The sequence below is a fragment of the Schistocerca cancellata genome, chromosome 1, assembly GCF_023864275.1.
Source record: "Schistocerca cancellata isolate TAMUIC-IGC-003103 chromosome 1, iqSchCanc2.1, whole genome shotgun sequence".
Classification (NCBI taxonomy): Eukaryota; Metazoa; Arthropoda; class Insecta; order Orthoptera; family Acrididae; genus Schistocerca; species Schistocerca cancellata.
In genome coordinates this window covers 1,270,886,137-1,270,900,021 of record NC_064626.1, presented here as the reverse complement: position 1 = coordinate 1,270,900,021, position 13,885 = coordinate 1,270,886,137, and the positions used below count along the sequence as shown (strand labels likewise).

The 13,885-nt window shown below is 45.7% G+C and overlaps 1 protein-coding gene across 2 annotated transcripts in view; it reads left to right on the top strand.

Moving 5' to 3' along the window:
- Positions 1 to 13,885, top strand: part of LOC126095027 (paired box protein Pax-5-like) — a 262,451-nt gene that overhangs the window by 134,849 nt on the left and 113,717 nt on the right. For both annotated transcript variants that reach the window (XM_049909700.1, XM_049909692.1), the window contains exon 3: positions 9,840 to 10,037. In XM_049909700.1, the coding sequence (XP_049765657.1) occupies positions 9,840 to 10,037 (198 nt within the window). The remainder of the gene's footprint in view (positions 1 to 9,839; positions 10,038 to 13,885) is intronic.

Below are 13,885 nucleotides of genomic sequence, written 5' to 3'. Positions count from 1 at the left end.
TCGTCACCAGAAATGTACGATGGGAAAGAATTGAAAGAATTATTGGTCTACCTTGTGGACGTTAGTAACTGCATTGCATGGTGGTACGATGACAAACTTCACCAGCGTCATTTACCAAATAAATGGTTGTGACTGGTAGAAGCTGAGTTCCACCCTAAATTCTAGTTGATTCATTATCCCGCAAAACCTTTCTTGAGATATGTCGAGAACAACCGAACGTCTGTATTCGTGCTTCACAAACCTTTTTTTTCTATGTAGCAGAGACTTTTTGCCATCGATATAGTTTACGATAGTCCAGTCATTTCATGGAAACGATGTGGCTGTATCGACCGTAGTTACATTCCTCTTCAAGCAATTATCACTTTCATGTCATTACCTTGGTTTCTGTCCGATGGGGCTGTGGAACAGAATGGCATGTTCTGAGGACGACACAGAGTGCTTCGTCGGGCCCTCGATATCAAGGACATAGAGCCGCATGCTGTGGGGCTCGCCGGCCGAAGTGGCCGTGCGGTTAAAGGCGCTGCAGTCTGGAACCGCAAGACCGCTACGGTCGCAGGTTCGAATCCTGCCTCGGGCATGGATGTTTGTGATGTCCTTAGGTTAGTTAGGTTTAACTAGTTCTAAGTTCTAGGGGACTGATGACCTCAGCAGTTGAGTCCCATAGTGCTGAGAGCCATTTGAACCATTTTTGCTGTGGGGCTCAGCGTGTAAGATACGCAGCTAATGTTGGAAAGGAGTGGGCTACAAATAACAAGCTGCCTGTGTTGTTTCGGCATTCAATATGCATACTTTCGATCTTAAGGAAACTATTCAATAAAAAATGAAATCCATTACACCCTATAGCCTTACATCACAGCTTGCCAATTAACAGGCTCTCTTTTCGTTATTTTGAATAGCTATTTAAGATACTCTGAAATTAAGTAACCGACCGCACATTCTTCAAAAATCTTGCCGTGAATAATGAAGTCTCTAGCCAGTTTACATTTGATGCATTTTAGGTCATACGTTGCTGTGTACAAAATGTAGCTAACATATCGAAAGTGTTTTCTACAGCTGGAAGGAGAGCCATGCCTCTTTGCAGTCTGGAGTCAGTACGCTGTACGTATAGGCGGTGTGTCGCAGCCCGTAGTTGGGCTCTGAGACACCATGCTATGTTCAGTGTTTCTATTTCATATGTGTTTTGCGTTGTTGATAGTGTTTCTGTTTTGTATACGTTTTATGAAGTAAGTTACGGTTCCACTCTAAATTAACATTGTATTTTTTCGACATGCGTTGTCATCTTCACAGATGAAGATAGTGAGCATAATGGAAATACAGGGGTGGAGAAAAATTTGGAAGCACTTAAAGCAAAACACATTACCATGCCTAATACGGTGTAGGAAAACCGTTCGCGTTCATAAGAGCTTCCAGGCGTACCGGCACGGTTTTCAAGGGAATTTTATACCACTCTGCCTGCAAACTAATGGCATATCCAGGTAACGATGATGGAGGTGGATAGCGACCGCGCACCCTTCTCTTCAAAGTAAACCACAAAGGCTCAGTGATATTGAGATCTGGCGACTGGTGGCCAGGGTAGATGTAAACAGTCCGCACGAAACCGGTCCTGGTCTTGCAAACTGTGTGGACAGGGTCCTGCCGCCTTGTAAAACAGTACCACCACTGGGGAACAAACGGTGGACCATGGGATGGATCTGGTCAGCCAAAACGGTGGCATAGTACTTGCCAGTACTGCGATCTTGCAGAGTAACCGTGGGACCCATGGGCTCCTATGGCGGTCGAAATCATCACTGAAACCATGTTTCACTCTAGGGACGTAAACTTGCCAGAAGTTGGAAACAGTGTGAAGAGACCAAATGACTTTCTTACATTGGTCCATAGTCCAAGTTTCATGGCTTCGACATCACGTTTTCCTGCTACGGACGTTTGCATCACTGGTGAGGAGTTTTGGAATCCCAACTCACCCTTCACTTCTCTGTTTACAGAGCTCTCTTCTTGTCGCTTTGTTGCCGACAGTGTTCGCGAGTGCGACATTCAGTTCTTCAGTGATTTTTTAGCTGTCGTCCTCTTGTCGTTCGTCACAATCCTCTTCAGTGACCGCCCGTCACGGTGACTCGACACAGGTTTTTTTTTTCGCGTTGTGACTTAGCGGATGATGTTTTTCCGCTTTCCCTGTGTGCAATATAAACCGTCGATACGGTGACTTTTGAAACAACGGACACTTCGGCTGCCTTGGTTGCAGAAGCACCACCATAAAACCACCAACAATTTGCTCAAGATCGAATTCACTAAACTCCGACATAATGCTCTCACAACTGCACGGAACGCTGTTCTGATCACGGCTGACACTTGAAACGTTTGAGGACATTGCACGGTGTCCTTTGTGATCCAGCGCAGTAGTGCAGCCTGCAGGTTAGGCTAGCCATCTGCACTTATGTTCAGGCGTACATTTTTTCGGTGTTTCCACTTTTTCGTCTAATACCTGTAGGTGAGCATGGACTCACCATCGATAGGAGAGCATTTTGTAGCATTAATTCATAACAGATTCATTTCTGTTCGGTAGTAGATGAGGCATTCACCCTTCACAGAAACATAATGAAATCAGACTCGTGATATCTATTTTCAAATGAGCGAAGAATACTCAATATTAATTTTTAAGAGGACGAATATCAGCAGAATACGGATTTAGTACGTTAACATAAAAATTAGAACTATCAATTCACAACTGTGTTGCAACCCTTCGAAAACTGATCTTACCTTTCGAGTTATTTACATGTTCCACTAAGTTTTTCCGCTTTGTGACGGGACATTCTCAATACTTCAATGCAGCAATATCGTAATAGGAAATAAAACATACAATTAATTGTTAGCACAATAGCCGTCTCCAAGATCTATTAAGAATAATAATAATAATAATGGCGTGTGACGAGGGCCTCCAGTCGGGTAGACCGCTCACCTGGTGCAAGTCTTTCGAGTTGACGCCACTTCGGAGACTTGCGCGTCGATGGGGATGAAATGATGATGATTAGGACAACACAACACCCAGTCCCTTAGCGGAAAAAATCTCCGACCCAGCCGGGAATCGAACCCGGGATTGACAGTCTGTCGCGCTGACAACTCAGCTACCGGGGGCGGACTCTGTCTTTCCGCGTTCTTCCTATAGTTCTCTCGCATTTCATTTCAGAATAGCTACTGCATTCATTAAACATTCATATGTATAAAATTTTATTTGCAGTAATGTTCCACATGGTGGTTTAGGTGCTTAACTTTTCCCAAGGGCTGAAATAAATTGTTTCTGATAAGAATTGATTTTATCAGATGAACCTATTTTATGCTTTCAGTTAGGTCTGAAACTGAACAAATTCTCACAAGTGGTAACTGTCACTAAGATCAGTATCATTATCCATTCAGAGCGTGGGGTACCACACTTCACCCGAGAGTAGAAGCAGCAATGCGCTCCTTGGACGTCTCCGCTACGCGTCACTTCGGAACGCCACTCGTTGCTACGAAGACGACGAAGGCTTGCGTCTCCGGCACGCCACCTCTGTGTGCGTTGTACTGTTTGTGAACCTGGGGCTGGCTCCCCCCCACGCCACCTGTTACGTGTGAATTGAGGCTAAGCTTTGTTTTTTTTCATCGCCCTACAGCCACTCATCTTAGGCATCTTCTCGTACACCACATCATCATCAGCAAAAAACAGACTTGTGCCCACCCTGTCCGGATCATTTAGGTATACAGAAAATAACAGCGGTCCTATTGCATTTCCCAGGGACACTTCGCTGATGAACACTCGCCGTCGTGGACGACATAAAGGGTTGTATTACTTAAGGATGCATCATTGTTGAGGGACAGTGAGAGTCCTCTGCAGTAGTCCTACTACCACCGCTTGATCCTTCTATGTTGCAAAACGTACTGATGCGTTTGGTTGGGGTCACTGAATCTGTTCATCCTCAACCTCAACTGAAACATAGGAACTTTTATCAGCTTTTGATAGCACGAGATCTATAGAGCAATTTGCGATACCAGCCGTCGGTGTGTTGTCACTTTTTGCAGAACATTTTGAATTTAATTTTTCTGCAGCGTTGTCCGTTGTTATATATTCGCTCGTACTATGTATCGAGGTCTCTATAGAAGTTATTTTTAGGATAACGGATTAAGTTTCCATTGCGGTAAATGTTTATTTTATTGCGTTATGAGTAAACGTCGGTGTTACAACCCGAGTTGTTTCCCAAAGGACCAAAATCTCGTAATTAGAACGAAGCCAAAAACGTGGCGTTTAAGTCTTCGTATTGGTTGGTTTATTATTGTCAGTTGCGTAGGCCTGTTCATTACATCAGTGGTGACATATCGAGTTTCAGGTTGTTGCTCCAAGCAGTAATTTCATGCATGTTTTACCGACTATCGGCCGGGAAACGATAATCGTGGCGGAGCGCATAGCGCTGCCGTGACAGGTCGGCGCGACTGGGGCGGCACGCGTCCGCCGCGAGTGCCGGCTCCTGCTCTCTGCCTCGGCCGGAGTGGAGTGGAGTGGAGTACACTAACAAGCCCCGTAATGACGTTGCCGGCGGGCGCGTCCTCCGGGACGCCAGGCCTTTGTTATGAAAATCGGGGCCGCGCTCGGAGTTTGTGTAAAATAATACGGTTTGTAAAGTTGTAATGCGGTTGGTTTCGGGCTGCGGGCTCTCGCGGCGTTTTCGATATTGGGCGGTAGATGGCAGAGCGGCCGCGCGCGCCGATTAAGCCGGCTTTGTGGTCCTAACTGCGTCCGCCATTGTCTACCCTGACGTCGCACAATCGGCGTCGGCTGCGTCCGCCGCCAGCCGCCTGCTGCCGTCAGGTCTTCGCGGCCGCCGCTTGTGAGGCGCGAGGGGCGCATTCTGGAGGCCAACCGCGGTTGTACAGCGATAAGGCCTCAGAAGGGAAGGCACTGCGGTCTACACCTCGCCGAGGTAGTAAGAGGCAAAAAGCTGGCTCGTTTGGAGCAGATTAGTGAGGGCGAAATGTTTCCTGCGGTTAATGGACTATTAGCGTGTAGCTTTTGTTAGTGGTTGCGCCATCTCTCCTCAGAGATTTGTCCACACTTTCCTGAGTCAGTCCTTTGGTGTCCTATCAAAGGTTGTGAACTATCCGTGCCTTTCAAGGCTATCCCTCACAAAGTTTTAATCGTCATCTCTCGAATCTGCGGTTGTTGAATTTAAACCGTGCGTCCTTGGTGACTTTAGTTTTATGGGCGTTAGGCCGTGGTTCAAGTCACATTTTCTACCTAACGTTTTGAATTCTAACGCTCGAGACAAAACCAAAGGCTATAGACGGCACAGTTAGCAGTTTCAAACTTAAACAAGTTCAGCCGAACCGTTCATACTTATCCACGTGACGTTCGGTTCGTAACGTCATCACCGTGCTACCTAAGGATAGCACATTTTCACCGACGTGTGTTATGGAGGTTGTAATGAGGAAGAGATGGCGGTCTTTGCCTTATTTCAGACTAAGGGACAAGAAATTTTATTAGCAAACTGATGGTGTTACTGTGGGGAACCCGTTCAGCGCAGTTGTTTTTATAAGCAAATAATTGAACAGCCCTTCAGACGGTGAAGAAAAACCGTCATGTTCGTTTCGGTACACTTTGTATAGCCTCATGGAGAAAAAGATCTCTAAAGAAGATGTAAATTTTCTCAATGATGGTAACTATTTTATATAGTTCACTGTGGAAAAGAGAAAGTAGTCAAATGTCATTTTTGGATATACGGGCACGTAGAAAATCAGAAGGAAATTTAGGGTACAAAGTCTGCAGAAAACTCACTCAGTGGATAGATACCTTCATAGACAGTCCAGTCACCATCCCAAGCAGAAAAGAGGAGTGATCTAACATTGGTGAACCAGGCTAATAGAAGCTGTGAAACACAGTACTTGGTAGGACGAGCTCGATAATTTAAGAACTGCTTCCAGAAGAAATGGTTACTCAGATGAAGAGATTAATGACGCAGTACTCCCTAAGAGATCCGGAGCTTCAAGTAAAAAGAACCAACTAAAGGAAACTTTTCCTATCATACATCTCACCGGCAGGATTTTAAGACGACATCAGGTCAAGTATACTTACCAAGTACTAGAAGAAGCATTGACACCCGCCTTGAGAAACACAAGAGCAATTGTCGTCAGGAAAACACGGCTGAATCGGCAGTAGCACATCATGCACTGTTGCCAGCAAACCGCCAAATTCATTTCTTCGACGCTATTGTTTTATCAGGATCCAATAATTACTATGCTGAGATTTGCAGAAAGGCAGTAGAAACTCTCAAACACAAAAATATCATTAACAGAAAAGGAGGACATGAATTACGCAAGCCGGGGATCTTAGTGTAAAATAAACCAAACAGTATCAACTCTTGGGGACTCATGACCTCAGATGTTAAGTCCCATAAAAAAATACTCAAATACGAAAGTATCAACTCCTCCCACCTGTAAGGTGCTTAGCACACCACACGTCGGTGTGACTGCGCGATCTCAGGGAGAGCTGTGATGACGTCAGGAACCGACCGTTGCTTAGTTACGTACAAACAGTTCGGGTTGCTGAGCTCGTTTTAACTTTCTACATCTACATTTAAGTGCCTGGCAGAGGGTTCATCGAACCACCTTCACAATTCTCTATTATTCCAATCTCGTATAGCGCGCGGAAAGAATGAACACCTATATCTTTCCGTACGATCTCTGATTTCCCTTATTTTATCGTGGTGATCGTTCCTCCCTATGTAGGTCGGCGTCAACAAAATATTTTCGCATTCGGAGGAGAAAGTTGGGGATTGGATTTTCGTGAGAAGATTCCGTCGCAACGCAAAACGCCTTTCTTTTAATGGTTTCCAGCCCAAATCCTGTATCATTTCTGTTACACTCTCTGCCATATTTCGCGATAATACAAAAGTTTGAGACTGCTATCTCCGTCTTAACAGCCTCTGATGATGACACTAGCATTGGAAAACGAAATGTTGAGCAGGTAAATATGCCTTGGACCATGGTCCAATTCCCATTAAACCAAAGTCACGAAGAACGCAAATATTGGCCGTGGAAGCCTGCACCGTGTGATTAAACCGTACGCCCTAAACCACATGTGTCCCAAAGATACAAAGATAATCTAATCATGTGGCCTCTTGAAATAATACAGTTACTTGAAATGAACTTGAGTTTGTAATACTTTATTTAGAACAGGTTAAATGTCGCCCATAACTCATTAACTGAATCTTAGCTTGTCCACTTTTAAATCCAAAACTACCGTAATTTGAAAGCGTTTATTTTTGCATAATAGAAACGTACAAAATCTCAGTCACGCGTAGAAATACTCTTCAAACTTCTGAGTAACTGTTCAAAGTTGATGACATTCGCGCCTGTACTCATTGTGAAGTAATGGCGTATGTTTCGTAACACGGTTTCTGCTCGCTTGTGTTTGTACAAATAGTAATATGTTGCATGAACGTAAAATGAAATGAAATGGTATCGGTTGCACTTACAGATATGTTTATCTTGAGCACTAATATTGTATTAATTTCCTGACGCATTTCGACCACTGGCCATCTTCAAACCGACACCAAGTAAACTCATACAGTGTATCCCAATGAGTGTGGACGGTACAAGTCATTAATGAAAACTTCCTTATGCGTAAATAAGTTCACACTTGTGATTTATACCGACAACGTCATGAAGATGGCCAATGGCCGAAACGCATCATGAAATTAATAAAATATTTTGTGGCAAGACAAATACACGATTCACTTAAATTTCAACACATTCTGATGACGAAAGAAGTATACATTCATCATACTGATAAGCGATACTGCTAAAAATATTCCAAACCATAACCAGCTGCACGCTGCGGCTAATAAGGGACGTTTCTTGTGGAATCTTTCTACCGCGGCCGGTGGGAGCAAATCGAGGCGACCGTCCACTTGTAACATATTTTCTGCGAGCAACAGAACCACTCCTACTCAGGCAACTCCACATTATCGCCTAGTTTGAGCAATGATGCTGTATATAGGAACACTCAACAAACTAGGATCTCAGACGACCTGACTATAGGGCCAGTGCGACTCTATAAGAGAGTCCTCGTATTTGGAGGGGGGGGGGGCATGTCGTCACCTTACAATAGGTGGTCAGACAGAGCAACAGCGCTCCCTAGCAGTTGTAACCGTTGCTACAGAGCCGTAGCAGCCGCCACTTGCGCGGCGCCCCTCTGTAGCTATGGCGCCCAGAGCTCGTACGTAATTACAGCGAGGAAGCCAGAGGGCGGCGGCAAAAAGCTCTGCGGCCGCCACCAGGGGATCAGGCGTTTCGCTTTCCACACTTCCACACTTCGCTATCGTGGGAACTATTATCGACATCACTCTTCATACCTTAGTGTATGGTGCGGCAGTGTGTTGTCCTCACAGCCCTTGAACGGCTAATTACATCTTTCAGTTTTCCGCTCAAGTTCTCGAAAGTCGCCCTAAATCTATACCGATGCTCCAGCGTTACCTCTATAACGCTACTAACACGCGAATTTCCACTGTTATTGGTATTCTTATCTCATTTAGTATGTAATTTGAAAATGCTGTTCTCATACGATCAAGGCCAGAAGTGAAATTTCCGAAGGAAAGAACTGATTAATCTGAATTGCTGAATACTGACAGGGACCAGATGTTTGGATGCTGCAACCGTGTCCGGCGGTGCAGCTCGTCTCGGGATGTGATTGCAGCAACGTGCCGCTCGAGGTGCCGATTGGGTTTGGAAATCAGCTGCGCCTCCTCAGCTCTGCAGTTCTGTGCTAACCCTCTGCAACGTTCGACAGAACTCGGTATTGAGAAACTGATTTCGTCCAGTATTACTCCATGCTTTACGGCGTGCCAGACAAGCCGAGTAGGTCAACATCGAGTTTGACGATGTTGCCTCCTATATTCTTCACTCACTGCTGGGGTTCGGTACACTTCTTCAACATCTTCTCAATGAATTTTACAACGACACTTCCCTGCACAAAAGATAGTATCAAACATCTTCAAATATACAAAAATACCTGCTTCTGTCACCTCCCATCCTATTTTCTAGCTCTCTCTCGGCGACAATAACGTAGCGCCTCTGTGAACATGGAGACGGAAGCGTTTATTCAAATACAGTTTTGCGAAAACTACGTGTGAATGAAAAAGATGAGAGTGAAATACAAGAAATGGTGTGGAATACAGCGCGCGCAATAGCAATAAAAAGAGATACCCAATAGAGGTGCACAGCTGGACGGATGATGTAGGTACAGTCACATACACAAACGCTATTCACGAAAAAGTATTCCCAAAACAAGCGAATTTCTTCGTGAGTAGTACTTTGCAGATGACATGCAGTCAAAAACAATAAAAAAGCACACAAAAAGACGACCAGTAAAAATCAGTTCTCACAACCCCTTAATTCCGGGTGAGCAATCAAAACAAATTAAACAAAATTTTGCAGTTTACGGAAGTAGGATAGAAAAAACCACGAACTTTGTATGACTTTTTACAGAAATAAATCGAGAGCGTAAGAGGATGACACATAGGTACCAAACATTCCCGGATAAATAAAAAAGAAATATGTTATGTTTTCTGTAAGGCTGACTTTAAAAATCTCAAATTTAACTCGCAAACACGGAAATGATACCAACAGGATCTTCCAGCCCGAGCAAGACGACGGTTGGATTCGCAGATTTCGGCAAAGTCATTTGTGCTTCAGGGTTCCCGATCTCAAATGGTCACATTTTGCCTTCTCTGTTGCTCCTGAAACATTGTACCATCCTGTTTAAAAAAGCTAATAAGAAAAGCAGCACGTTTTAAATGCGGGTGTCGCTCGTTGCGCAGGTACTACGAGACGGGCAGCTTCAAGGCGGGCGTCATCGGCGGCAGCAAGCCCAAGGTGGCGACGCCGCTGGTGGTGGACGCGATCGCCAACTACAAGCGCGAGAACCCCACCATGTTCGCCTGGGAGATCCGCGACCGGCTGCTCGCCGAGGGCATCTGCTCGCAGGACAACGTGCCCAGCGTCTCCTCCATCAACCGGTGAGTACTGCACGGCTGGGCGAGCGCTTGCCGTGAACGCAGTTATCTGGTCTACGAGTAGACCGTGATAGTACACTGTTTGATAAAATTAAGCGTCTAGAAGGCGAGGGGGAAGTTAAATGGGGCTTTGTGTTGAGAGGTTACGAGGTTTTATTTCACTGACTAGACAAAAGTCAGGTTAAATGAACAGTGAAACTGGTAGGACCAGCACACTGCTGGACCCCTCGCATTAGGATGTTGTGCTCATTCGGGCTTGGATGTATATACCGATTCGATCACTGGGGGGTACCATACAGCAGCCGTATTCTGTCCTACAGTTACTTGGCCTTCTTCTCTTGTAACTGGTCTTCGGAATTCTTGATATTAGCAGTCAGGTGAAGTTGACCCACAAACTTGTCCAATACATGTTCTATCAAGGATATACTGGACGCTATCTTGTTGCCCAAGAGCGTACCTGACAACGATGCAGGTAGTTCATAGAGACTCGTGCCGTGTGTGGAAAACTGATGACGCGTTGACATATGGTGTCAGGATACTGCATCTTCAGAGGTAGCGTATAAGGACTTAAGATGTTTCGGATGTTTGTCTCGGTAGAGTTACAATCACTACCAGATATGACGCAGACTAGTACTAATACCCAATGACTGGCTACACCATGACGCTAGGGTTCAAATGGTTCAAATGGCTCTGAGCACTATGGGACTTAACTGCTGAGGTCATCAGTCCCCTAGAACTTAGAACTACTTAAACCTAACTAAGCTAAGGACATCACGCACATCCATGCCCGAGGCAGGATTCGAACCTGCGACCGTAGTGGACGCGCGGTTCCAGACTTTAGCGTCTAGAGCCGCTCGGCCACTGCGGCCGGCTATGACGCTAGGGGCGACACCAATGTGATGCTCCAAAACATTGACAGAATGTGTCCTCTGCACCATAATGCTCGATGTGTTTAGTTTCTGGCAGAGCGGCGTATATGCCTCGACGTCAATATAACAGTTGCTCTATTTTCTTGAATCATCTGATTCTAAAGCTAGCCTTAATAGTGAATCTTCTGTGTATACTCTGTTTAGTGTAAATTTGGGTAGCCCTACGGACGGCTAAAGATGGAGCTATTTAATTTGCACAACAATATGGCCGGCTGAAGATCGAGATATTTAACTCGGAAAATAATAAGATAATGTGAATACGAACATCATAAATAAAGGCAGCTGAGTCAAGTATTACAAAAACATATTATTGCTGAAATAATGTTTCAGAGGGGACATATTTTTGAGCTACACATATCGCACATATATGAGGCATGTCACCCGGTATTTTATTTCATAGGTCGCGACGGAATGAAATAGGAAAACCATGAAGATATTGTATGAGAGTATTGAGTAACAGGCGACATTATTCTAACAAAGCCAATTTGCACCCACCTGTAAAATGTTCCTAGAAGTTTCTCGTCTTCCCTTAACTTCACAAATTTAAATTATTGCAGTCCATTAGTTTCCTTCCAGTGCAGAAGGCGTGAGAGTGCCTGTTGCAACACGTTCATGTGTAAGGAACTGTGTAGTCCAAGTTTTGTTGGAGTCACTGTCGGCGTTTATGAACCACGTGTTTATGCTTTCCGCTATGCTGCCCGTAGCACGAAATCGATCTCCACCAGAAAACCGCTTGATGTTATCGCGGCACTTTACAGTCTCGGCCCAGCTGAACATGGCGTAGTCTTGCCTTCCAGCTGCCACTGTGTTGACTCAGCCGCAAGTAGGCCTGCAATTGAGCGTGAAATCTGCAGCGCGGTTACTTGGTATTTCACAGAAACGCGGAACATCGACAAATGTATCGAGTAACCATGAGGCTTAAAGGGAATTGAATTTAAAATTTTTGCACTGTTATGGAGTCGGATATGAAAACATTTTACTGGTATCATCAGCGAAGTAAACATTTATCTAAGCGGGCATTTCGTTCGATGGTCGGCCGTTGATGAATAGCGGGAAACAAAGCGCGAGGGGACAGATACTTACGGCGTTACTTCGGTGCTCTGTGTTAAACTATGTGAATGGAGAAATGCCTGTTATTGAGTAGCTAATTCAGAAACTTTTTTGCTTGTTGGTCGATAGCTTGAGGAGTAGCCTGGTTAGGTTTGATGTGGAGAAGTGGGAGGTCCTGACAAGTGCGGGCCGGACCACATGTCGCGGAAACGTGACACCTCTCTTCTCTCTTCTACTCTGCTCTGCGCTATCGCACCGAGGGGATTTATTTTCATGGCTCACGACAGCCGAGCTGCCGCGGAGATAGCGGCGCCTGCAGAACGCGCCGGTCGCTCCGTAAATGGAAATCCGGCGCCCTTATCTGGTGTGGGTGGGGGTGGGGGTGGGGGGGAGGAGGAAAGGGTGGCGGGGCGGGAATAAACCCTTAATCCTGTTAACCGGCCGCTGAGGCGCGGCACGGCGCACTTCAAACGCGCGGCCCGATCGGGCTGCAGGCGGCGACCAAACAGCGGCGGGCGCTCGCGTAATTGGCGTGTGGCGGAGGCGCGCAGCCAGCCAGCCCTGCGCCTCTGCCAGCCGTCTTATCGCCCATCTCGTCTGCCGGGCCACAGCCGCGCAGCGCCGGGCCGCTCCGTACCGCGCAGAGTCCTCCGCCGGCGAGAGGAGCGCGTCCGCGTCCTCCTCTAAGGACAGTTTGAAGCACAGCCGCCTTTCCCTGTTACTCCAGGCTGCGGCTTCAGGTTTTGGATCCCTTATCAACTAGGCCACACAACGTTTGTAGTGGTCTTCACTGTCAAGCCTGCCGTGATGCTACCTCTGTGCTAGACTTTCCCGCCGGCCGGAGTGGCCTACGGTTCTAGGCGCTTCAGTCTGGATCCGCGCGACCGACACGGTCGCAGGTTCGAATCATGCCTACGGCATGGATGTGTGTGATGTCCTTAGGTTAGTTAGGTTGAAGTAGTTCTAAGTTCTCGGGGACTTATGACCGAAGATGTTGAGTCGCACAGTGCTCAGAGCCATTTTTTTAGACTTTCCCGTATGAGTCTCTTCATATCTGCAACTTACATCCCTTTGAATCTGCTTACTAGTACACCTTAGTCTCCATCCCCCGCCCCCACATTTGTGCCCATTACCGAATTTGTCGATACTTTCATACCTCAGAATATATCCTATCAACGGATCTCTTCTTTTAGTTAATCGCTGTAAATTTCTGTTCTCGCCTGTTCGATTCAGTACCTCCTTATCTGTTATTCTTTCTGCCCATTCTTCAACTTTCTTCTGTAGCACCACACTTCAAAAGCCTCTTGTCTGTGCGGTACATCATCAGTTATTACGTTGGCAATAGCGAACGTCATCTACTACTTTTTCCTAATCTAGTCCCCTAATCATCGCCTGATTTATTTCGATTACATGCAACTACCCTTGTTGATGTTCATCGTATAACCTGTTTTTGAGACACTATCCATTCCGTTCAACTGCTTCTCCAAGTCCTCAGACTTGCTGTGCTAGGATCGTGACATATCGTTATAGCACTTACAAAAGTGAAACACAGATGCTGCGGGAAGTCGAAACAGATTTTTTGCTTGTAATGGTGTCAGGATCTTGTAATGTATCTTTTTTTACTTGTTACATTATTGACGTGTTCTGTCTAGAGCAGTCATCAGATCCAAACTTAGAACTCGCGAAACAAAATTCAGCGGTATTTCAATAAAACTCGCACTAACCGTTCACACAGCTCTCTGCGACGCATTGTCTCAGATATAAATTAAAATTACTGAGTAAGTCGGTTCAAATATCGGCTGCCGTGCCTGGTAAAGCACTGAGGTGTTCAAGCCATGCAGTTTTACCTTTCTTCTTCTTCTTCTTCTTCGC